At 44.4% G+C, this 25,318-nt stretch overlaps 2 protein-coding genes across 4 annotated transcripts in view; both read left to right on the top strand.

The window, feature by feature from the left end:
• MYO5A (myosin VA) overlaps positions 1 to 4,499 on the top strand; it is a 168,396-nt gene extending 163,897 nt beyond the window's left edge. For 2 of the 3 annotated variants that reach the window (XM_081151003.1, XM_081151002.1), the window contains 3 exons: positions 312 to 486; positions 1,711 to 1,791; positions 2,072 to 3,761. In XM_081151003.1, coding sequence (XP_081007129.1) covers positions 312 to 486; positions 1,711 to 1,791; positions 2,072 to 2,224 — 409 coding nt within the window. In that variant the 3' untranslated portion in view covers positions 2,225 to 3,761. Of the gene's footprint in view, positions 1 to 311; positions 487 to 1,710; positions 1,792 to 2,071; positions 3,762 to 4,410 lie in introns of those variants that run through there. The other variant, XM_081151001.1, reaches the window with a different exon arrangement.
• Positions 4,500 to 12,495: 7,996 nt separating this feature from the next.
• MYO5C (myosin VC) overlaps positions 12,496 to 25,318 on the top strand; it is an 82,904-nt gene continuing 70,081 nt past the window's right edge. Inside the window, exons 1-2 of the mRNA XM_081140080.1 lie at positions 12,496 to 12,687; positions 25,051 to 25,161. Coding sequence (XP_080996206.1) covers positions 12,661 to 12,687; positions 25,051 to 25,161 — 138 coding nt within the window. The 5' untranslated portion in view covers positions 12,496 to 12,660. The remainder of the gene's footprint in view (positions 12,688 to 25,050; positions 25,162 to 25,318) is intronic.

The following is a 25,318-nucleotide window of genomic DNA, read 5'->3' as shown; positions in this document are numbered from 1 at the left end:
CTATTTTATCTTTTAGCAAGTCTTATTTCATAGCCTTCGCTATAATGGATAGTTTTCTATCTTGCATTAAAGATAATTATATTCTGTAGTCTTTTACTCTTACATAATTATGATTATAAACCTCATGACTTTTTATAATGATAATTTTTAAGTACAGCTGATAAGATTTAAGAAAAGTGAACAAGAATACTGCCTGTCATTTTAACTGAAATTACTGACAAAGCCACACACAGGAAATTAAGACATTTATGACACTTATGACAGCATTCAGTAAATTTGCATTCTCCCTCCCCCTCCCCCCCGGGGCACAGGTACAATGTCAGTCAGCTGGAAGAATGGCTGCGTGACAAGAATCTGATGAACAGCGGGGCTAAAGAAACCCTGGAACCTCTCATTCAGGCTGCTCAGCTTTTGCAAGTGAAAAAGAAAACAGATGATGATGCAGAAGCCATTTGTTCCATGTGCAATGCTTTAACTACTGCCCAGGTAGAGCGATAACTTAACATTCAAGGGTGATCATTGGGCAAGTAAGGAAGTCCTCCAGCTGTTGCTCCTCTCTCAGCTGACTTCCTCTGCGTCACAGAAGTTATGTATCTGACAGATCTTGAAGAAGGGTTTTACCAGGAAGTAGCACATTTCAGGGCTAGTCAGTCACCTACGTAGGCATTCAGTGAGTGTTTGCTGTCTGAGTGTTCTGCATAATATTCCAGGCACGGAGACACAACCACGAACAAAACCAAGTCCCCGCTCTGAGGAGTTGTACACTCTGTGCCTTGTGTGTAGCTCGGGGCCATTGTCCTCAGAGTGCCTCCTTCTCTCTTCTCATGCCTTAAATTCAGTACATGCTCTATGGAGCTTGTATCCCCCAAATTAATTTCCGTATTATTTTATAATTGAGTGATTCTTTAGACTTCTCTATTTTAAGACAGATAATTCTTGTTTCTTCAATAATAATTGAGTTCCTATCTCAAGGGACCATACTTGTTGCTGGGGGAGATACTTCAATAAATAAGGAATCCCTGTTTAAAAGGAACTTCCAGTTTCGTAGGGAAGACAGATGCACCCAGCTAACTACTGTAAGAGATTCTAGCAAGTTCAGTGGTGAGAAGTCTAAAGGAAGTGCTGAGGGGCCATAACTGACTGTGCTCAGCGGAGGCCCCATCAAGCAGGGCACTGAATTTAAGGGGTGAGAAGAGGAGAAGGGGGGACATTAGGACAATGGCAACAGCTGAGGGAAGGCTAGGCATAAACAGGCCCATTTTTCATTTGCCCAGTTATTTCTGTGCTCACTCTTGGACTTTCTTAATGTTCATTCACATCTCATAACAGAAACCTTCTGTAGGCTATACATAGAGTATGTATAGAAAGCAGCTAGATGGACAGTAAGACACTGTCAAAAACTGCCACTCCAGGAGACTGGGAGGATGGGAGTGGGGGCACTTTTACTTTGCATGTTGTGTTCTTTTGCACAGTTTGAATGTTTTTCCAAATTTACATTGCTGCTTACAATGTACAAAGATTAATACATTTTTATTATAAAAATTCAAATAGTAAAGGTTCATGTGCCCTCAGGCCATCGCCCTCTCTCCTCCTGTCCCACCAACCCTGGAGGGGTTGAAACTAGGCACAGATCCTCTCAGTTTTCCAGATTACGAGCCCCCATGTGTGTTTAATGATATGCTGAAAACTTTATCATTTTATTTCTCACAGATTGTCAAAGTGCTGAATTTGTATACGCCAGTTAATGAGTTTGAAGAAAGAGTCTCTGTGTCATTTATTCGTACTATACAGGTAAGATCTCCCAGGCTCTTTTTTTCATTCACCAACACAGCATTTTGAATGGAAATTTTACAATCTGTTGAAGGATAATATTTTTTTATTATATTATTTTTTCTTATTTTTATGGTGCATTAAGTTTTTTTTTTATAACAGTGTATGGGGAAAATGAAGTGATTTTAAATGTAAACATTCTTCATTAGTTGAGGAGTTGGTAGGATTTTTGGCAGAAGACAATTTTCTTTATAGATTCAAAGAATTGACACCCTGCTTTTTTGTTTTTTAACCATCTCAGATGCGTTTACGAGACAGGAAGGACTCTCCTCAGCTGCTCATGGATGCTAAACACATCTTTCCTGTCACCTTCCCCTTTAACCCATCCTCCCTCGCACTGGAGACCATCCAGATCCCGGCCAGCCTGGGCCTTGGCTTCATCTCCCGGGTCTGAAGGTGATGTCAAGGTGAACGGCGATAGCACGTTTCCTCCTGAAATAAGAGCCCGTTATTTCCAGGGAGCTACTCAAAACACATTTTTAACAACGATGTACTGATCATCTTCCAAACAAGAAGTTATTAACTGGAAATCTCTTAGGATACTCCCATCACCTTGGAAAGAAGTCACGCCCCTTTGTGCAGTGTCACCTTTAGCAACACTCACCCTTGATCATTAGGTACCCCATGTTTACATCAGGTGAATGACAGGAGGAGGGAAAAGTGTGTCTTCAGCTGCCAGCATTAATTTTAAATCCTTAGCACTGCATCTGAATGGCATGAAAAAACATTCCAAATGTGAGCTGTTGTTAGGAAGGTACCAACAGAGAACCTCCCTGTGTAACCAGAAGAAAAATCGCTATTGAGTACATATCATATCAGTCTAGGAATCAATGTTGATGTTGTCGAACTGGATCGAAAAATAAACTGGCAGTATGTATAGTAGTTGGACAGGTAACTTCCCTTATGTGTCATTATGATGTAGAGATATTACGCGAATGCTGGTTTGCTGTATAGCATAGAAGTCCATCTGTACTGTAGTTTCCTGAGCATTTTAAACTGCTGCTACGTACTGTGTTCTTTACAATGTAAGCGATATTCTTAGGCACTACAACAATAAGCTTCTCTTATCAACTCTGTTTACAGTTCAATCAGATCACAGTTTTAACTGGATTATGTGCAAATATCTATGGATTCCCCTGCACAAGTAGCAGACACTGGGAAGTCATATAGTAATATGACAAAACATTTGACATTTAGGGTAGGATTAGACAGCGTGGCAGTTGTTGATGTCATTATTTATTCAGGACGTGTTACAGTGATGTGCTCATTATTTCCCCTGGGTGGAGATCACAGCGGGGTACAGTGTTCTGTGAAGTGACTTATTTTTAGTTCCCAGATCTGATTCCTGCAGTGCATATAGTCAACTGTGACAGGCTTTCTTTCTTCTTAATTTATTAAGAATTAATCTCAGTCACTATCTAGAGAGCATTGTCAGAATATTCATGATTCAGGTCTTGAAACCTTGATTATCTTATAAATTATGCAAAAGACGGTGTATAATGAATACTTATGGTTCCATTTTTTAGGCTTTGCAACTTCTGTAAATGTTCTCAGTACCACTAGATACTTAAAAGCACATCACGTTAGAAATACTTTGACATATATATGAAATAGAAGAAAATTGCTGAAATTTACAGAGGATTTGGTTCAATAAGACCCAGATTCTATGTTTTCATTCTGAAATTCTAATTAAACATACTCTGCATTTTTTCTTAGAAATCTTATACATAAATCTTTCAGGTTGTACAAACGCAAATCCTTAGCTTTTATCAGAAACTCTGGTTCTGCATTGCAATCATAGATTTATATAATTTAACTCCCAGATGGTGTATAAAATGACATCTTATTAAAATATGTGCAATATTAATGGAAGTCAGTTTCAAATCACTGATAAAGATTTTTATTAAAAGATAAATACTGTCTGCTAACTTATTCAGGCCTCAAATTCCTCTTTTATAAATAAGAGGGTTAGACAACTGATTCTTCAGGTCCCTTCCACGTCTAATATTCTCTCCTCTCGGCACTCGGATCCTAGGGAAACAAGCTGCAGTTACTCAGTAAGTTGATCCCCTGATGGGGAGACCAGCGTTTGGTGCCTGTTAAGTCTGAGGGATTAGTAACGGTATCACAAGTCTGTGTAGCTATAACCTCTCTTCACTGTACATGATTTATGTTCATACTTTTAGAAAGTTAGTTTCAGTGATTTTTATTGAATCACATACTGCTGTCTTCAATTTGGATACCTTTATTTGCAAAACCAACCCAAGACACTACTCATTCAATTAGATTCTCTCAGTTTTGCCTGGTTTGTCAGTATGGTTTTCAATGAACAATGAACTCATCACCATGTGGTTAGTACTGAATGTGTCATAGTCTAAGAACTTAGGTGGAACTTGGGTAGGAAGATGCTAAAAACAAAGTGCCACCATGGGGTAGGCTGTCCACCTTAGACCTGAACTCTCCCCAGGCCCTCCCCAGCTTAGTCCTGTGTGGCATGTCCCATTTCACCCTCGATCTTGTCTGGTCTTCAAGATGCGCCATAGCTCCCACTGCCCTTGCAGCCGTCTTTCTTACTCCCAGACAGCTCGTGTCCTGAAGCGTCTCTTGTCTGGGCCTTGGTCTCTCACCTGACTGCTGTCTTTCTGCTGGAAAGTGCTGCAGCCTGTTCCACTCCTTGTGCTCAGAGATGGCCACACAAGGCTCTGCTGTTTGAGGGCTCCAACTTCCTCCAAGGCCTCCCAGGACCCAGGTGGGGTCTGAATGAACTTCTCTTAGCAGCCTAAAGATCTTTAGTGATAGCGAGTGTACCTTGCGGCCAGGGAACCCAGCCTGGCAATGACTGTACTACTGGAGGACGCAACACTATTCTGCCTGGGTGTCCTTTGGCCACTCCGAGGACTGCCCACCCTCCCTACTGTCCATCCCCTTTCTCACACAGCCTCAGACACACACCTCCGGCAGCTTCCGCCCTCCCGCTTACCTGTTCACTCTCCTTCCCTCAAGCAGACTGTACCCCACGGCCGGGCCTGCTCGCCGGCTCTGACCGCGTTGAGGTAGTGGAAGGAGTCCATCTGCACTTGCCCCCTGGCCTGCCTGGTGGCTTAACCATGAGTCCAGTCTTTGCACAACAACTTCTCACTTCTTTGCAGTACATTCTTTAACGTCACTAATTTACTTTTTCATAATTCCTCTATGACACACAATAGAAATTTAAAGAAAGATCTTGAAAGAGTAGCAGTTCATTGTCTTAATAGCCCCTTCTCTATTCTCTCCTCCCCACTCACATACAGATTCAGCTCACACCTTGGAATTCAAAGTTGAAAAATTAGAAGCAGTTTCTCTTCCTAGGTTAAGGCTTTGATCCACCTGAGAGTAACTGTAAAGACGTGGGAAGATGAACAGGGCATGAGATCCACAAATGTGGCTTCATGATGCCTTTGGAAGTTTTGAAAAATCCCCATGTACCTGACACTGCTTTTGTCAGGAGCAAAAGTACAAATGTGTATATTCCAAAGCCAACTGAGAGGAGAGTTGGGGATTAGTATGATTTGCTTTATGTCAGTGGATAATTGAGAGTTGGCTTTTTCTGGGTAATTATGTGTAGTATAGATCAAATCTTAACAGTGGGCAAAGGTATGAAAATACTTTATTAGAATTTCAGTACAGTGATTGTTGTGAGAAATGACTTTCCTGGTAACCCCAGGTAAAGGTGCACCTGCCACCATCCTGAGTCCTCACGCAACCAATGTCTCTCTTTCCCCCTCTCTCCTTTCTCCTAAACACACATGGAGTCACCAGTTCATAGCATTCCCCAGGAGGCAGAGTCAAGTATCCTCTGGGTAGCTTCAACTATTTAGAATAAAACAGCAAAAATTAGCGTTTGACCCTTAAACTCTCCTGTTGAAAGTCGTGCAGGACAGTAAGTACCTCGCATCTGGCTATGCTTTACTCTACCCGCTTTCTCTGTTACCTCACTATCCTCACAGCAGCACAGGAAGGTAGAAACGCAGCTGCAATCATCTGCTGATGATTTGAGAGAGAGGTAAGGTCAGACTTGCCTGAGGTCCCGCGGCTCTCCCGCCCGGCCCCTCTCCCATACGCGTGGGCAGATGCAGCGCGGAGACTTTAACAAGTCCTGAGGTTACATCTGTTCCTCGAGGTACCTGTGGGGTGCCCCGGGTGGACAAGAGGTGCTCTTTCTCCTTATCAGAGTGGGCACCTGGCGTATGGGAACTAAGCAGTGAGCAATCCCGAGTTCTTTGTGCTGATGAGATGGAGCAACTAGAGCCTAGAGCTGGTAGTTTTCCTTCTGTCAATTACCGGCTATAACCGGGTTTGACTTGGTAAGGAATCAGTGCTCCCTTGGAGGGTGCAGTACTCTGTTAGGTCACTCATTAGTAGCAGGCTGTCAGCCTGATGGAAAGCAGTGAACACCTCCCAAAAGTGAAGAGGAAGGTCACTCAACACCCCTCTGTTAGAGCCACCAGGTGAGCTGTGCAGCCTGTGGGGAGCCCCCAGCTGAGGCCAAGCCCCTGGGTGCTTCTGAGGGCTGTCCCCAGCTGGGCCCTGCACAAGTCAGGGCATGTTTGAACTTTACGGTGTGTGCATGCTGCCAGTGTTTACTTTGCAGCTAGGAGGTGTGCTGTGTGCATGCGCATTAGAGAGGCCGTGTCTTGCCGTGGCCTCTGTTCGTGGATAAGTGCATTGTCATTTCTTCTCAGGCTGTGCTGTGAGGGCCGCCTTAACCCCTGCTCCCTTCCCTCCTGGAGCTGCCTTAAGTTCTCCAAAACTTTTCCTCTGTCAGGGGATATCTTGCCTGGAGAGAATATCAAGCCCTGTTTCTCAAGGTTTTGTGAGGGTTTTGGTTGGGTGTGGCCTCCAACCGCTAATTCCTTTCCCAGTCTGCATGCTCCTCCCCCACCTATTTTTCCTTTCTTATCTGTTATTTCCAAACAGGTATTAGAACTCTGAGGCAGCAACAATCTCAGAGCCAATGAAATGTGGGCTTAGAAAGTGTTCCTGAGTTTGGGGGCCTCTGTGTTACAAGTAAGCAAATGAACACATGGAAGAAATACAGAGATAAGTTAGATTCTCAGTAATATCTAAATGGCTTGTTTTCCACTGACTTTTTCTTAATAAAGGTAAAGAGTACTACTGTAAAACTTTTCATGGACATTCTTTAAAAATAATTTTTAAGAACCCGGTACTATAAAAGATTGAAAACAAGAAAGAATGCTATAAATTCTAATCCATTGTATTACCCTAAATTAAATCAACCTGGAGTTAGTGGGTTTTCAGTAGATCAGGAACTGATAAGTACATGTAACATACCTGTGAAAATGCATTTTATACATTTTTTTTATTTTATAATTTGGTCTAGCTAAAATGTTCATTAGCTTAACGGGTGTTAGTAGAGTCATAAATATCTGAAAATGACTTTTTTTAGTACTGTAATGTTGCCTGAAATATTTGAAAGAAAAATGTCTTTTGAGTTGAAACTGGAATGTATAATTCAATGCTTGGTAGGTAAGTATATTTTAATGCATTTTTCAGAGTCAGTAATTTCAAATATCTTATTGTTACCATATGTTGTAAAATTTAACTTACATTTCTGGCTCCCTAAATCATTTGAGCCATTTAATTTTTTCCAACAAATGCTGATTTTTTTTTCCTTTAAATGTGGATATGTGTGTTGTAATTTATGATTCCTAGTTATGTATTTTTGTGGAATCCTGGAGTAACATTGACTTTCTGTGTCTTGGAAATTTAAACTGCTCTAACAATGTTGCACAGAAATGAGCTCATGACATTTAACATACTGTATTTTAATTGTTAACTTTAATTGTTAATTTACTGTGAAATGGACATGCCTTTTAACTAAAATGAAATTGAACATTGCAATTTTCAAAATTGTTTTTCTTGTTGTATCTGGAAAAGGAATTCTACTTTGTTCTACAGCGAAAAACATGATATAGCTAATCTTTGAAAAGTTTTTAGGTACAGTATTCATCCATTAAAAAGGAGGCAGGAGTACTGAGAAATGAAAGGAATTATCAACCAGCGCTAGTTTTAAAGGGAAACCATTCTAGCATATCTCACATGTAGTTTAAAAAATAAGTTAATAATTCACCTCATCAACAAAAGCCTTTGAAACATGGGTTTTCACTAGGTATTACCTAGTGCTAAGATAAAAACCAAAACAATATCAGATTGACATTTAAGCTCTGAACTTGTAGTTGTCTAATGTTGTACTTAGTAAATGTGCGTCACTGTGCTGTATTCTCCTAGCTATTATAGAAAATTGTTCAAATAAAGATATGGATATAAAGGACTTTTGTTAGTTCCTTATAAATAAACCCACAGCACATGGAACATGGAATATACACCAACATAGACCACATTCTGAGCTGTAAAACACACCTTTAAAATGGAAATAATAGAAATCCTGTGATGTATGCTCTCAGATGACAACAGAATTAAACTAGAAATCAATGACAGGAAAATGGTTGAAAAATCTCCAAATACTTGGAGATTAAACAACACATTTCTAAGCAACACATGAGTCGAAGAAGAAATCTCAAGAGAAGTTTAAAAATATTTTGAACTAAATGAATATGAAAATACAACTTATCAAAATTTGTGGAATGCAGTAAAAGCAGTACTTAGAGGGAAATTTATAGCATAGAATGCATGTATTAGGAAAAAAGAAAGCCCTAAAATTGAGGACAAGAAACCAAGAGAGAAAATCACTGAAACAAAAAACTCGTCTTTTGAAAAGATCAATAAAAAACTGATAAATCTCTGCTCAGCCAGCATGGCTCAGCAGTTGAGCATCAACCTAGGATCCAAGAGATCACGTTTCAATTCCCAGTCAGGGCACATGCCCGGGTTGCAGGCTTGATCCCCAGTTGGGGGCATGCAAGAGGCAGCAGATCATCATTGATGTTTCTATATATCTCTTCCTTTCTCTGAAATCAATAAAGATATATTAAAAAAAAATTGATAAGCCTCTAGCCAGGCTAATTAAGAAAAAAAAAGAGATGACATACAGTAGGTAAGTGGTCAATTCCCTACCACTTAGGAGTAGGGAGAAATGAGGGTTAGGGAGTGATAACTAAAGAGCATTGGAGTTTCTTTTTGAGATGATGACAATCTTCTAAAATTGTGGTGATAGTTTAATATATCTGTGAATATATTAAAAACCTCTGAGTTATATACTTTAAATGGGTGAAGTTTATGGTATAAGAATTATAATGCAATAAATTTTTATTTTTAAGCAGACTTTTGACATCTTGGTATGGCAGACTGAGGAAGGAGCTCAACAAATTCCTCAAAACAGGCACAACACTAAACAACAGTATCAAAAACAATTTTAGAGCTCTATAAATTGATCAACAGCATACAACGAATTAATAGTGGTTATCCATAAAAAACCACTGAACTCTGAGTAAGAAAAGTGGGAGTTTGACATTGTTGCCTGAAACAATGAAACAGAAACATAGAAACAAATCCAAACAGGCAGCCAAAATGGGAAGACAAAACAAGCCCCAAATGAAAGAACAATAGAATTCTCCAGAAGAAGAGCTAAATGAAATGGAAATAAGCAATTTATCAGATACAGAGTTCAGAGTACTGATCATAAGGATGCTCAACAGCATGAGAAAAGAAATGGAAACTATAAAGGAAATTAAGAATGACGTAGATATTAAAAAAACATTGGAAGGAATGAACAGCAGATTAGGGGAAGCTGAGGATTGGATCAGCAAATTAGAAGGCAGGGTAGGAAAAATCACTCAATCAGAGAACCAAAAAGAAAAAACAAAAAGCAGGAGGACAGTTTAAGGAAGCTGTGGGACAACATGAAATGTATTTGCATCATAGGAGTGCCAGAAGAGGGTCAAAAGTAAGCAAGGGTTAGAGAACCTGTTTGAAGAAATAATGGCAGAAAACTTCCCTAACCTGGTCAAGGAAAAAGTCACACAAGTTCAGGCACAGAGAGTCCCAAGTAAGAAGAACACAAATAGGCCCACACACAGATACATTATAATTAAAATGCCAAAAATTCAAGACAGAGAATCTTAAAGGCAGCAAGAGAAAAGCAAGCTGTTACCTACAAAGGAGCTCCCATAAGGCTTTCCGCTGATTTCTCATCAGAAACTCTACAGGCCAGAAGGGAATAGCATGAAGTATTCAAGGTCATGCAAAACAAGGATCTAAAACCAAGAATACTCTATCCAGCAAGGCTATCATTGAAATAAAGGTGAAATAAAGAGCTTTCCAGACAAAAAAAACAAACAAAAAAACATCAACACACACACACAAAACCCTAAAGGAAGTTATCACCACCAAAACAGCTTGCAAGAAATGTTAAAGAGACTGCTGAAATGAAAAGCTGAAATAGAGAAAATGAGAAACATAGACATAAAGAAATAAAATGGCAACATATAAGTACTCATCAATAATAATATTAAATATAAGTGGATTAAATGTCCCAATCAAAAGACATAGGGTAGCTGAATGGATAAGAAAACCAGACCCAAATATATGCTGTCTACAAGAGACCCTCTGAAGAATAAGACACAGGCTGGGGAAAAAAAAAAAAAAAAAAAGACTGGAGGACTTTAAAGGAGAGATTGACAGCAATACAGTCATAGTAGGGGACTTTAACACACCACTGACTTTACTGGAGAGATCTTCCAGACAAAAAATCAATAAGGAAACAGTGGTTCTGATACACTAGATCTGGTGGATTTAATTGACATTTATGGAACATTTCACTCCAAAGCTGCAGAATAGGCATTCTCCTCAAATGCACATGAGACATTCTCAAAGATAGACCACGTTAGGACACAAAACAAGTCTCTACAAGAGCAGAAGACTGAAATCATATCAAGCATCTTCTTGGACATTTACAGCATGGAATATTATACAGCTGTAAAAAAAGAAGGATCCCTTACACTATGAGACAACATGGTGGGACCTGGACAGTATTATGCTAAGCAAAATAAGCCAATCAGAGAAAGAGAAGTGTCACATGATCTTACTCGTGTAGAATCTAATGAACAGAATAAACAGATGAACAAAATAGATCCAAAGAAACAGAAGCATGGAACAGACTGAAGATTCTCAAAGGGAAGGAGGGGAAGGAGGAGGTGGGTGGGTGGGTGGGTGGGGAGAGATTAACGTAAGAACTTATATGCATATATGCATAACCCATGGACACAGACAATACTGTGGTGAAAGCCTGGGGCGAGGGGTGCTGGAGGGGAGGGGATCAATGAGGGAAAAGGGGGGACATCTGTAATACTTTCAACAATAAAGATAAATTTTTTTAAAATGAAGGTTAAAAATCTATATTCGCAAATGACATATTTTGTTCGTGGAAAATCCTAAGGAGTCCACACAAAAATTACTATAACAAACGAATTCAGAAAAGGTCACACAATGTAAGATCAATATACAAAAATTAATTATATTTCTATATACTAGCAATAAACAATTGGAAATTAAGAAAACATTTACAGTGGTACCTCGATTTTCGAACGTCTCTGTTGACGAACATTTTGGTTTACCAGTGCCGTAAACCCAGAGGTAAATGTAAATGCTTCCATTTTCGAACATGCCTTGAAAGTGGAACATGCCCCACGGCTTCCGCTGAGGGCAAGGTCCTGAGGCCTAGCTGTCAGCTATTGATCCCTCGGTTTTCCAACGTTTCAGAGCTTGAACGGTCTTCCGGAATGGGTTACATTCGAAAACCAATGTACCACTCACTGTATATACATTTGTAATAACATAAAAAAGAATAATATGCCTGGGAATCAATTAATAAAGGGAGTGCAAGACTTGTACTCTGAAAACTGCAAAATGTTGCTGAGTTGTCTTGCAGAAGTTTTCCAGCAATCCACACACTTTCCAGAGGCTGGTGCACAACCAGGACGGGACTTTGGCCCATAAAAAATGTCAGGTCATTGTACAGTTTTCCAAAAGTCCTGCTAGGATTTTTATTCCAATTATATTAGCCTTCTATATTATTAATTTGGGTAGAATTGACATCTGTGCAATCTTAAATATTACCATTGATGAAAATGACGTCTCTCCATTTACTCAGTTCTTTTAAGCCCTTGAAGGGAAATGTAAACATTTTCTCTACAAAGGCCAAGTGCATTTTTGTTAGCGTAATTTCGGGACACTGCATTTTCGTTGGTATTGTAAATACCTTATTTTCCTATTTTACTTTCGAATTTTCTAAATGGTTATTGCTGATATGAAGGAAAGTTAATCATTTTTATATTTGATTTTAACATGGTCAAAATAAAATTCTCACAAGTTCTAATAGTTCGATTCTGTTGGGTTTTCTATGGAAATGGTCATATCCCTCCGCTCTTTCTAGTAAACGCGCTGCGACTTGCGGGGGCTGAACTCGGGCCAGGACCGCCCGCAGCGCGCCTGCTTCCCGCCCGCGGGTCCGCGCTCCCGGCGCGGCGGGTTCTCGGAGGAGCGCTCGGGCCCCGCCGGGTGGACCCACCTCGCCGACTCTCACCGCGAGGAGGGTCGCCCCCGCCCCGCCCCGCCCCGCCCCCGCCCCGCCCCGCCCCCGCCCCAGCCAATCGCGCGGCGAGGGCTCTGCGGGCTGCGCCAGGAGGGGCCAATCGGCGCCGCCTCCTCCCGGGAGGCCGGCCCCGGGGAAAGTTTGTGGATCGCTGGCAACTTTCCGCCCGGACGGCCCCGCGCTGCTGAGGCGGCGCCCGCGCTCGGCCGCCCCCCGGCCTCGCAGCCGCAGCCCCAGCCTCGCCCGGTCGCGGCCCTCGAGCCGCCCTGGCGCTGTCGCCCATGGCGGTGGCCGCGCTGTACACGCAGGTAGGCCGGCCGGCGCGACGGGGGAGGGGGCGGAAGGGGAGCGGGCGCCGCGCTAGCGCCGACTGGCCCCGGTGCCCGGCCACACCTGCGCACCTGGCGCGCTCGGGGCCGGGAGGGGCCGCGGGGCCCCGGGATGCCCCCGAGGGTGCCCCCGAGGGCTCGGGGCCCTGTCCGTGGGAAAGGCGCCCCCGGGAGCCTGGGCCCCCTCGGGATGGGAGCTGCCGGGGGTCGCGCCTGAGGCCCCGTCCCCGCGCGCCTCGGCCCCGCCTCCAGCGCCACAGGTGGACTCAGTTGCCTGTGAGGACGTAGAAATCTCAGACGTGGGCGAATAATCGCATCCGTCATCTTCCTGACCCTCCTGGGAGTCCCTTGAACAAGTTGGCTGAGAAGCGTAGGGCCGCGGGATGCAGGCCGCTTTCTGGAGTGGCCGGGTCCTCGCGACGCCCGCGTGTGCGTTTACGGCCGTCTGACGCCGGCGCTGCGGCTGCCTGGACGTGGGGCCCAGGCCTCACTCGTAGAAATTGAGGGCTTCTAGGAACCCAGGCCTCCTGAGGTGCAGCCACAGGCTCTTCTAACATTTACATGGTGCTTTGCAGTGTATAAAGCACCTTTCATATACACCCTTGACACCAGGAATCGCTAGAGCATTTCTCTGAAACCTCATGGTCCACGGGCGCGGAGGGCTCCACCCTTTGTGAAGGAAGCGCAGCATCCCCACAGGATGTCCAGAACCTTCTGAGATTTCCTTGGTTAATAATTTGGGTTAAAAGTGTGAACGTGTTGGTCTTTTGGGGAAAAAAATCCATTTGAATAGCCATAAAGTCAGGTCCTCCTACACCCTAGTCTCATCCCCAGTCTTCAAGTTGATGAGACTAAGAATCCATTCATGTCCCCTGACACATGCCCTACTTCACGTTTAAGGACACTTTTGCTGTAGATAGAAACAGTAGTTGTACATAAATAAAGGATGTCCCCAATAATGTATACACACTTTAACAGCTGATGGCTCGATTTGAATATGAAATATATTTTAATAAACACTGCCTTTATAATTATTCAAAGTGTGTGTATACATTTTTTGGGACACCCTGTATTTCAATGGTTTAAGCAAACTTTTTTCTTCTACCTTGTTTAATTAGCAACAGTATAAATACAAATCAACCAAATGATGTTTTCCTTTCTAAGGCATTCATTTCCATTAACTGTAGTTCTAATGGACAGTGTTTGAATTGCCTCTGCTCTAGGATAGTTTTACCAATGAGAATATGAGCCATCAGATATCCAACAGTGCTTCTTTGGTCTTCAACTTACTGGAGGTTAGAAAGAAAAATAAAGTTCTTGAACAAAACCATTCTTGGAAGATACTTTGGAGGACAGAGAAAACTGTTGATTAAGCTATTTTAAGTAACAATTTCCCCCACACACACCCCAAAAATACACAGGTGTGAGCACCCCTATCATCAAGTGCCTTGCAAATGTTCAGGGTGGGGCAAAAGTAGGTTTACAGTTGTGAGTAGGCAAAACACAGAGTTTATTCTTAGCTTATTTATTAATTATTGTGTTAATTATTTGTATTGCAACTGTAAAGCTACTTTTGCCCCCCCCTTATATTAAATACTAACCTGGCACCAGGCACAAGATAGGAAAACTGATATGGAAGAGTTTTCTAGAGATGAACTTGAATGGACAGAGAATCTGAGAATCCCAGAACCAGAAGGAGCCTTGATGGCTGTCCCTACCCACTTTGTGTCCAAGTAGGCACCTATGTCCCTAGGCTGCCACCTTCCTTCCAGGTGATTAGTCAGCCCCCAACTTTGTCAGTTCCAGAGGTGAGATGCTCCCCCATTTGTGTAGCTGCCTGTTTAGGTTTTAGAGAGCTTACTTTGTTAAAGATTTCTTTTCTTTTTTAAAATACACACAATTTTTCTTTCCCCGTATTTCTCTCACTACCCTCTTCCTCTCTCCCAAGGAAAAAAATCTAAAAAGTACATTATGTACATTTCCAGAGAAGGAAAATGATAATATTTTCATATATTCTTTACTCTTCTTTTCTTTATGAGCACACACTTCTTTTAAATTTATTTACTGATTTTAGAGAGAGGAAGGGAAAGAGGGAGGGGGAGGAAGAGAGAGAAACATCGATTTGTTGTTCCACTTATTTATACATTCAGTGGTTTATTCTTGTATATGCCCTGACAGGGAATCGAACCCACAACGTTGGCATATTAGGATGACACTCTAACCAACTGTGCTACCTGGCCAGGGCAGCAGATACTTCATTTAAAAATTTTCAATTATAGTTTTACATTCAGTATTATTTTGTATTAGTTTCAGGTGTGCCGCATAGTGGTTAGACAATCATATACTTTACAGAGTGTTCCCCTGATATTTCCAGTACCCACCTGGCACCATACATAGTCATTACAATATTACTGACTATATTCCCTACGCTGTACTTTACATCCTCATGACTAGTTTGTAACCACCACTTTGTACTTCTCAGTCCCTTTACCTCTTTCACCTAGTCCTATATCCATCCTTCCCTCTAGCAACCATCACTCTGTTCTCTGTATCTATGAGTCTCTTTCTGTTTTATTTCTTCATTTATATTGCTCTTTAGATTCCACATATAAGTGAAATCAAAGATTTCTTTCTTAGACAAAATCTAAACCCTCTCCCTTGCTTCCCTCCCATTCCCCTCACCTGTTAGCCCACCCTCCTGAGTCCAGAGATCTAGCCAATTGTCCTGGAATGTCAGCCCACAGGATTGGCCTAAGTCAAAGTTTATGACTGGGAGCCCTTAGCCATATTTAACCCCCACACAATATTTTTAAACAACCTGAAACTCATTCTGCACCCAGGCAAATAGTGACCCTGCAGTAGGGCGGCAGGTGGGCTGTCCATTCAGGGATCCCTGTGTGGCAGCCAGTTTCTGTGTGACGGCCACACCAACCCATGCCCCAGTCACCCACTTCACACACTGTTACTGCCTGACCCCTGTCTAATCTCCCTTCCTGCACAGGTCTTGAAGACAGGCCTAACATCTCCCATAAAATACGTATTTGGCACTTTCTGTATATAAAACTTTATGGTTGGGGAGGTTAGAAAGGGTTTTTTGTTTGTTTTTTTAAGTGATAGTCCTGCCTCTCCAGGAGTTTTCTGATTAGTGAGAAATGAGTACTGTCAAGTAATCCAGCCTGCTGAGGCACAGGAGGTAGGGAGGAGCGTGCTGGGCAGCAGAGCTGAGAAGGGGAGGGTCATGGCAGCCAGAGATAGGCCAGGGCCTTATACTCTGGTGAAAGGTTTTAAGTGGGGGATGACAGGATCAAGGTGGTGTTTTAGGAAGCTGGGTGTGCCAGCAGTGCCCGTGGCACTCTGTGCCCATGGGAGAGAGGCTGGAGTCATGTTGCTGATTTGTCAGGTCATCCTAACTGCCCCGGGAAAGACTTAGGGCTGCAGTATTGGAAGTAAGGATGGAGGCAGTCTGGAGAGCGGGTGGAGGTAGGTGAGAAGGAGAGACTGGACTGGGGTGTTTTCAGGACAGGGACAAGCCAAGGATGACAGAGGTTAGCTTCTAGATGTTTGAGAGCAGGGTGGTGCCGTTGACACAACTAGGGACATCAGGAGGAGGAGATGATTCTCAAGAAAGTCTTGAGGCAAATATCTGCTGGGGTTGAGGTGGTGGGGGGCTTCCAGGAGGAGGTGCTCGGGTGATTGCAGGTTTGTGTAGAGGACGGGCCAGAGTCTTCTGCCCAGAGGTGGAGTTGAAGCCCAGGCAGTTAGGGCCTTGCCAAGGGAGAGAAGAGGGGAACACATCTGATCAGGGAGGGAGAGGAAGCAGAGGGGCCTGCGATAGGGCCAGTGCAGGGAGGAGACAGGAGAGCTGGCATCTCGACCAAGGAAGAGAGGTTCCGAGAAATGGGACTCCTGGGAGGAAGAGGCGATAGCAGCAGTTGCTTCGGGGAAGATGTACAATGACCCATCTCTTTTCCAAAGCAATTTGGCAACATGCCTTAGAAATGTCCAGAGCATTTGACCCAGCAGTTCCACTCTTTGAAATCTCTCTGAGAAAAACCAGTCTGGCCATTCTCTGCGTGAGCCCTCTGGGGGCTGTATCACTTTCAGACCCACTAACCAGCCATGAGGTCCCACCTCCCTGCCTCATCTCCCAGCCTCCTGCCCCCCAGCTCCTGCCTCGGCTCATGCTCCAGCAAACTTCTTGCTCTCCCTCAGTGCATTCCTGTGCCTGGCCATATGGGGCTTCCTCTGCTTGAAATGTTTGTCTGTCTCTGTCTCTGCTTTGCTCACCCATGCCTGCACCTTCCAAATTCAATTTGAGCAGTGCTTTTTCTGAGAAATCTCTGCCCTCCAACCCGCACCTTTAATACTTACTGACTGTTAACAGCTCATTAGCTATCTTTCCCCCCTGTTGACCAAGAGTTTCTAGGGAACAGGGAGCACTAGGGACTCAGTATGTGTTTGATGTGTGCATGCATGAGCGAAGGAGGTTTTCTGCTTTCAGGAAAAGCTATGGGCATGAAGATGACGGTGGTCGTGGTGGTTACTTTTATCTAAGTCACTGAATACTTCTTATGTGCCAGATGCCATCCTCAGAACTTTGTGCACCTTCTTTCACTTAATCTGAAAAACCAGTACTCTGTTGCTATCCCAGTTTTACAAATGACTCAGGTTAAGTTGCCTAGGGTTACATAGAAGCGTCGGAGCCAGGATTAAAAGCTTATGTTCTTAACACCTCCCACTACCGCCACCTTGGTTCAACCGCCATCATCTCTTCTTCCTCAAGATTCCTGACCTCCCCCCTCACAGAGGACTGGTGGGAAGTTCACCCACTTCATGGCCACCTCCTGACAGCGGGTTGTTTATCATATTGTTCCTCTCATAACAAATGGAAGCAAACCCAGTGTCCAGCAAAAGGGGTAGAATTTGGTGAGTTATAGAAGACCCACAGGATAGGATTGTATGAAGCCGTTAAAATGCAACTTAATGAAGAATTCCTCACAATATAGGAAAATGCTTATGTTACATAAAAAATGAGCGCACAAAAGTTGTATATGCTGTGTGATCGTAAACATATACTATATACATATATATTTATGTATGGTCTTCCTTCCAAACCAAGGAAGATGACCATGTATGTCAATAACTGAAGACTGAGCAGTCAGTTGTTCTACTGCTGCAGAGAAGCCGAGGATGAAGGCTGGGAAGCGCCGTTAGATTTGGCCACTTGGAGGTCCTTGGCATTGCTTCTCTGTCAGTAGAGCTGTGAGGGAGAAAGGGGACACCCGAGCATGGTCACGGGCGGAAGGGAGGGAACCAGTGGAGGACTGGAATCTGAAGCTGTAAGACAGGCACCGGGCCTGGGATAGCCTCTGAAAGGAGTTGGGGACCCGAGGCTGTGGTTGGAGGAGTTAAAGACATGGAGATACTTAGAATGAAGGAAGCCCAGAGGGCTTGACAGCTGCTGAGAAAGCCACATGGGTGAGACTGAGAGCTTGAGGAGGCTGACAATACCACCAGCCTTTTCTCTTACAGCATCATTCCCGACCATCACCATCAAGGCCACCTTCCTCTGGGTGAATTTCAGCACCTTGATGCCATCTTGGTGGCCCTGTTTTCTCGGTCTGGTCTGCTGAGCCATGATGCCGTGGGACTGCGGGGTGCCTGCAGTGCAGGCTCACATCAAGTCAGTGTTCTGTTTGTCTCAGGCAGAGCTGCTCCTTGCTGCCGAAGGAACACACTGTAGATGGTGGCTGGGTTGAGTCTTGGTTCTGCCCCTTACTAACTGAGTGACACTGCGCAAGTTACTTAACCTCTCTGGGTTTCCACACCTATAAAATGAACTTAGGTTTTACCAGTCATTGCAAGGATTAAACCATCTGTATAAAATAGTTAGCAAAATACCTGACACAATGCTTAATAAAATTTAGTTTTTTAAATATTGATACTATTATAATGCTGTTGACTTTTGGTACCTATATATTGGACTTCACATTTTTCCCTGTTAAATTTTCCAGCTTGCCATTTAGTGTTCTCCAGCTTGTCAAAACCTTTTTCAAATCCTGACCATCTTTAGCTAATTAATATCTCATCTGATATGACAAATTCTGTCATCCTCCAACTGTTTCTTTCCCTTGTGCATGAGGAACTTACACTACATCTTCACAGAACTTCTGCTGAAATTCAGATGTGCAAGGTCAAGAGCAGTGTCTTGTCTAGCAGTCCAGGGTCTGGGACTAAAATGAGGTCAAAATTCAGTTTAATGATTTTTTCCATTTTACTCTTCTAAGCAGCTTTTAGACTTCTATATATCATTAACAACTCTGGAAAATTAGATGCATCCATTGTTTTATATTTGGGTAGTTCAAAAGAGTAAAAAACTAAGGGACATAAAGACTAAAAACCATTTAGTTTTCAATTGGTGCAACTGAACTACTACAAATTTAAATTTTTGTTCAATAGATGTTCATGGAGTGCTGGCTGTGGGGAAGTCATTGTATTGGGCTCCAGGGCAAAAAGACAGGGCTCTTTAAGTTCAGATGTCAGTGGGGTAGATAGAAGTGACCCAAAAACCTGGGAAGGGCAGAGAGCGCTCTCAAGAGGAAGCATTCAACTCTGCCTGGGTGAGGGTGGCAGGGAAGGTGCCACATGGGAGGGTCTTGAGCTGACCCGACAGCTCAAAGCAGCTTGCTTACTAATGAGGAGAGGAGGGTGGCTCCAGGGGTGGAAGGACTTGAAGTGCACAGTGCAGAGAAAGGAAGAGCTCAGCACAGTCTAGAAACTGCTAGTGGTTTGGGTAGAAGCGGAGAGAGTGAATTCACAAGGGGGTGGGGCCCGAGTAGGAAAGCTGGTTAGGATGATGGCTCCCCAGGTCAGGTTGTTCATCAAAATCCTTGAGGGGAGAACATTTAAAGCTTTCATCTTGCTGGGCCCCACCCATGGAAATTCTGAATCGGGTGTGGGTGGATGGAATCAGTATGTCCACAGAAACCCTGTGCTCAGCCTGGTTGAGGGAGCACTCAGCAGGCTGTGGGGGCTGGGTAGCGGTAGCTGATGGCTGGGGCAGTGGGGGTGGATGGGGCAGACAGTTGAGACCTTTTTCTAGCACCTGATGACAATTCGTTGTTGGGGTGGAGGAAGGGAAGGGGAGCCCAGCTTTGTCCCAGATTTCTGACTTGAGGGGCAAGAGAACTGAGGAGGAAGAACAGGTTCAGGGTAGGCATAGTGATCACTCAAGCTTGGGATCTGTGAGTGTCTGAGGACAGTTAGAGGCTGACATCTGGAAGGCAGTTGGAAATGTGGTCTAGACCCATGGAAAGGTCTGGGCTAGAGGACTCAGTGGTGCACAGGTGCCAGATAGTTTTGGAAACCATGTTGTGAGAAGAGACTGGGAAGGACTTTGGGAGACCCAAGGGGAGGCCCGAGAAGAACCATGTGGAACGAGGGGAGAGGAGGAAGAGGGGGAGCACGGGGTCGCCACTCTGGCTCAGCTCACCCAGAATGTGTAGAGTCCCTTCCAGGCCGTGAGGCGGCTGGGGAGGAAACTGGTGTCATTCCATGTTCCACGTAAGGTCTTCAGTCGCTAATGCCAGTAGACCCCTCGGATAGGTGGGCGGGCAGCCTGAGAAGATGCTGCTCTCTCTCACCTGCATGTGTGGGGTATGCACATTGGGCACATGCCTGGAAACATGACGTCCTAAGGGTCTGTGCGCCTGAAGCCTTTGCCTCATTCCCAAGCCTCCCATGGCTTAGGGACGCCACGATTTCCCACTGTAGGGGGAGAATTCCCAGGAAAGGTGTGGGAGATAGGCCTGCCCCCAGATGGTTGTCTGAGTTGGGAGGCTCCTGCTCCATGAAAGGAGCCACACTGGGGAGGTCACATGAGAGCTAGTCACTTTGTTTGCAGGGACTGCGTTTGTTTGTCTAAATGCAGCAGAGTTAGCTCTTTCTCCAGTTTGAAGTGTTGCCTTGTGGGTAAAGGAATGTGAGGAAGAAGGGAGGGACCGAATGGGTGTAACTTATGTGGAACTGGGTAAACTTTGGTGTGTTTACTTACCAGGCTGGGTTTCAGCTGCAGGGCCCTAAATGACTGGCAGCTTTGCTGGTAGAGGCACCAGGTCCAGCAGGGTGTGGGTGGCCCAGGAACTCAGGGGGGCCAAGAAGGCTGTGTTCACTCCAGCAGAGAGGCAGACATTTGGTCCTATACGTCCTAAGACTGCCTACCATTTAACACTATCTTGAGCTCGAGTAAACCAGTGAAGCAAATCTAAAATGAGTTCTGGGAGGGCCTGTGTGCCAAGTAGACTGTTGCACTGGAGAGATCAGAATTCTTTTCAGGGCCAGACTCATGTAGTTAACAGGTAGTTCAAGTAGGAGTCCCTGGCCCTGGCTCCCCTGAATCCTTGCCTTTGAGACTCTCTGTGTGGTAAACTTGTGGTATCTGTGCTTCAGTTTGGGAATCAGGAAAACAAAAGGCTTAGATTGTCCTAGGGGTTTCAACATTACTCTCAGACCCTGGGCTTCTGTGGAGGACTTGATGCACCTCAGCTGCAGCCCAGTTGGGCTCCCACCTGGACACCTTCATGTTCACCTCTTTCCCAAGTGAGCTGCCACTGTTCCACTGGAGTCAGCTTTCTGCGTCTGTGGGAACATTGACCTTGGAGTAGACAATCTTTGCGGACACTTTCAGATCTAAAATCCTATAGCGGCCAATTTGTGAAACATTGGAATATTCTGTTAATGATTTCAGCTTTATGAGGTTAGCAAGAAATACTTTTCAGTAGCAGGCCTGAGGTAGAAAATGGTAGCCCATGGCAACAAGGATACACGGAGCTTGGGCATCTGTGTCTGAGAGGTGTGTGTCTGTGTGTTTGTTTGTTAGGCTCTGTCCACCTATTTGCAGGGGTATGTGTATCTAAGTATGTGTCACTGCCTGCCAGGTCATGCTTCCATTCTCTCTCTCTCTCTCTCTCTCTCTCTCAAATCTTGCCCTCCCAGGCCATAGTTCAGCAAGCTCCTGCTCTTAGCTAGCCGTCAATAATTAAAGCAACCCAAATAACTTAGGAAGTCATGATTGATATCCAACCAATTTTAAATATATATATATTTATTGGTTAAGTGAGGCAATTTATATTAACAAACAGATTAATAGCTATGCTCCTCTACCAACTTTGCCCAAGTCTAGTACTGAAACCCTGAACTATGTTTCATACTTATCATTTATTTCCTCCAACACCTTGTTATGAAAATTTTAAGTGTAAAGTTGAAAGAACTTTACAGGAAGCATCCATCCCACCACCTAGATTCTAGCATGAACATTTTACCATACTTGTCATATCACGTGTCTATCCATCTTCCTATCCTTCTATCCAGCCCTCAACCCATCTTATATGTGGAAGCATTTCAGAGTAATTTATATATGTCAATACATGCCCTCCTAAATATTTTAGAATACATATTGTTGAGTTCCACATTCATTTAGTTCTGTGTGTAAAATTTCCAGACAACAAAACACACAAATCTTTTTTTAAAACTGATTTGAGAGAGAGAGGAAGGGAGAGTGAGAGGGAGAGAGAGAAACATCTATGTGAGAGAGAGACATCGATCCGGTGCCTCCCATACTCACCCCAACTGGGGATCGAACCCACAACCTGGGTATGTGCCCTGACCAGAAATCGAACTCTCAACCCTTTGGTGCTTGGGACAATGCACCAACCAACTGAGCCACGCCGGCCAGGGCCAAAATGCACAAATTTTTTTTTTAATTTTTTTTTTTTAGCATATCTTTATTGATTTCAGAAAGAGAGACAGAGACAGACAGAAACATCAATGACGAGAGTCATTGGGGATCGAGCCCGCAGCCCGGGCATGTGCCCTAACCGGGAATCGAACCTCAATCTCCTGGATCCTAGGTCACTGCTCAACTGCTGAGTCACGCCCGGCTAGTCAAAATGCACAAATCTTTTTTTTTTTTTTTTTTAAATATATCTTTATTGATTACAGAGAGAGGAAAGGAGAGGGAGAAAGAGAGAGAAATAGAAACATCAATGATGAGAGAGTCACTGATCAGCCGCCTCCCGCACGCCCCCAACTGGGGATCAAGCCCGCAACCCAGGCATGTGCCCTGACCAGGAATCGAACCCTGATCGACGCTCAACCACTGAGCCACGCCCGGCCAGGCTTGCACAAATCTTAAATCTTTGTTCTCTGAGGTTTGAAAAGTGTTTAGCACCTGTGTAACACAAACCCCATCAAGGTACCGAATGTTGCCATCACCCCAGATACAACATTTATGCACCCGTTCATGCCTCTTCATGCGCCTTCCCAGTCACTCCCAGGCCCTCCCCACCGCCAGAGGCACTACCTACCATATGTCAGTTTTACCTGCTCTAGCACTTCATTTAAAGGGACTGATACAGAATGTACTTGTTTGTGTAAAGCTTCTTTGACTAATCCTGATGCTCTAGAGACTCATTCAAGTTTTTGCTTGTATCAGTAGTTGATTCTTTTGTGGTTAGTAGTATTCCACTGTGCAAGTATACCACAGTTGCATTTCTCTCTCTTTTTTAAACTTATTCTCATGTTAATGGGCATCTAGCCTATTTCCAGTTTGGGGCTATTATGAAAACTGGTGCTCACCTCAGCTCTCCTCCTGGGGAACTTGGAGGGTTAAACGCGCCGGCCTTTCAGGCTTCCTCTAGATCTGGGACCCTGGGCTATTGACTCTTTAGATTCAAGAGCTGTCCTAGGTATTGCTTAACGTCTTCATGGGGGTGCTTCCCAACTCTTGTCCTGACTGGCCTGGCTATGTCCCAGGTCACTAGGGTGTCCTGTAGGGATGCCCTGTTGATGGAAACTACTGAGACTTGAGCAAAGAGATGCACATATGCACATGTAGCTACAGGTCAGTGATTGGCCAGTTAGAAGGAAGACCATGGTGACTATGAGAAGATGTCTTTCCTTTTTGGTAGCCTAGCACTGTGCCAGATATAGGCATCATAGATGTTCAGCAAGTGCTAAATGAATGAATGAATGAATGAATGTATGAATGAAGTGAATTTACAGGCTGCTACAGAAGACTTAGATGTGGGGTCTAGGTAGAAGGGCAAATGTATTCAGTGCATGATGCAGACAGCTGCCTGGAGGAGAGAGAACAAATGATGGACCCTGTGATGACAGCTGCAGTGTGAGCACTTGGCAGTCACCCTGTCTTTATCTTGAACAGCATTCAGGTACCACTGGTAGATTCTGGTACCACCCTCTTCCTAACATGTGGATTATTAGGCATGTATATTAGTCGGCCTGGCTGCCATAACAACATACCACAGACTGGGTGCTTAAACAACAGACATTTAGTTCTCACAGTTCTGGAGGCTAGGAAGTCCTAGATCAGGGTGTTGGTAGGGTTGGTGTCTGGTGAGGGCTTCTCCCCTTGGGTATGGACAGCTGCCTTCTCACTGCTTACCTGCATGGCCTCCCATCAGCGCATCAGGTGAAGAGAGAGTGTGTGTGCGAGCTCTCTGGTGTCTCTTCTTATAAGGACACTAATCCTGTAAGATCAGGGCCTTACGACTTCAGTTAACAATTTCCTCATAAAGACCCTACCTCTGAATACAGTCACACTGGAGGTTAGGGCTTCAACATTTGAATTTTGGAGGGGGCATAGTTTAGTACCTAGCAGAGTGGTTCTGCCTGAAGACTTGCACATCAGCACTGGGCCAGGTATACTAATGGCTTGTTGGGAACTGAGCTCGGCAGCTCCATCTGCACTTCTGCATTTCCCACAGTGGGAACCCTGGGCTGCTGACCTGCGTGGTAAGACTGGGATAATGCTGCTGTAAAGTCACGTCTAGAGCACTTTGCAAAGTGCTTTCAAGTACACAGTCTAATTTAACCTCCCAGCAAATCTGTGAGGTAGGTATTGTTGTACCCATTTTATGGATGAGAAAAATGAGGCACAGGAAGTTCAGTGTCTGGTCCAGAGCCTTATGGTCCATCAGTAGCGAACCCAATCTCTCTGTTCCAACTCTTGCAGGCAGCGCTCAGGTCTTCCCTTTAGAGGCACTCAAGGACTCCCTGTCACTCCCAGGCTCTCAGCTTTCCAGGTGTATTTAGGAGACTTTAGGAATCCTGTTGCCTAGAAAATGAAGTGGCCAGGCCTGATGCACCGCACATGCACTGGGATCCCCTCCTAAGCAAGAATTAGGTGAAAGTACTCCTAATGAAGGAGCTGACCTGGTGGGCAGAAACAGACCTGGTGGGCAGAAACAGACCTTCCCGAGTCTGATCACCAGTGACCGTCTTGTTAAAGCACTGAGATTAAGCCTGTCTCGTTGTGTCCGTCAGTACAACAGGGTTTGGATTCCCGATCCTGAGGAAGTTTGGAAATCCGCTGAAATAGTGAAGGACTACCAAGCCGGTGACAAGGTCCTGCGACTCCTGCTGGAGGATGGAACGGTAGGGTCCTTGCTGGCTGTGGGTACTGTGATGTGTGAAGGGGCAATGGGGGGTGGAGGGGGTGGGGGTTCCCTATGTGAGCCGCCAGGGGAGGGCACATGAGGGGGCACCCAATGGCCAGGTGGCGCCGTGGGTGCGCTCACTCCCCCTTCTCTCC

This window comes from Miniopterus schreibersii (assembly GCF_964146895.1).
Source record: "Miniopterus schreibersii genome assembly, chromosome: 1".
Classification (NCBI taxonomy): Eukaryota; Metazoa; Chordata; class Mammalia; order Chiroptera; family Miniopteridae; genus Miniopterus; species Miniopterus schreibersii.
Note: the sequence above shows the minus strand (reverse complement) of the source record. Positions and strands in the feature narration are given on the sequence as shown.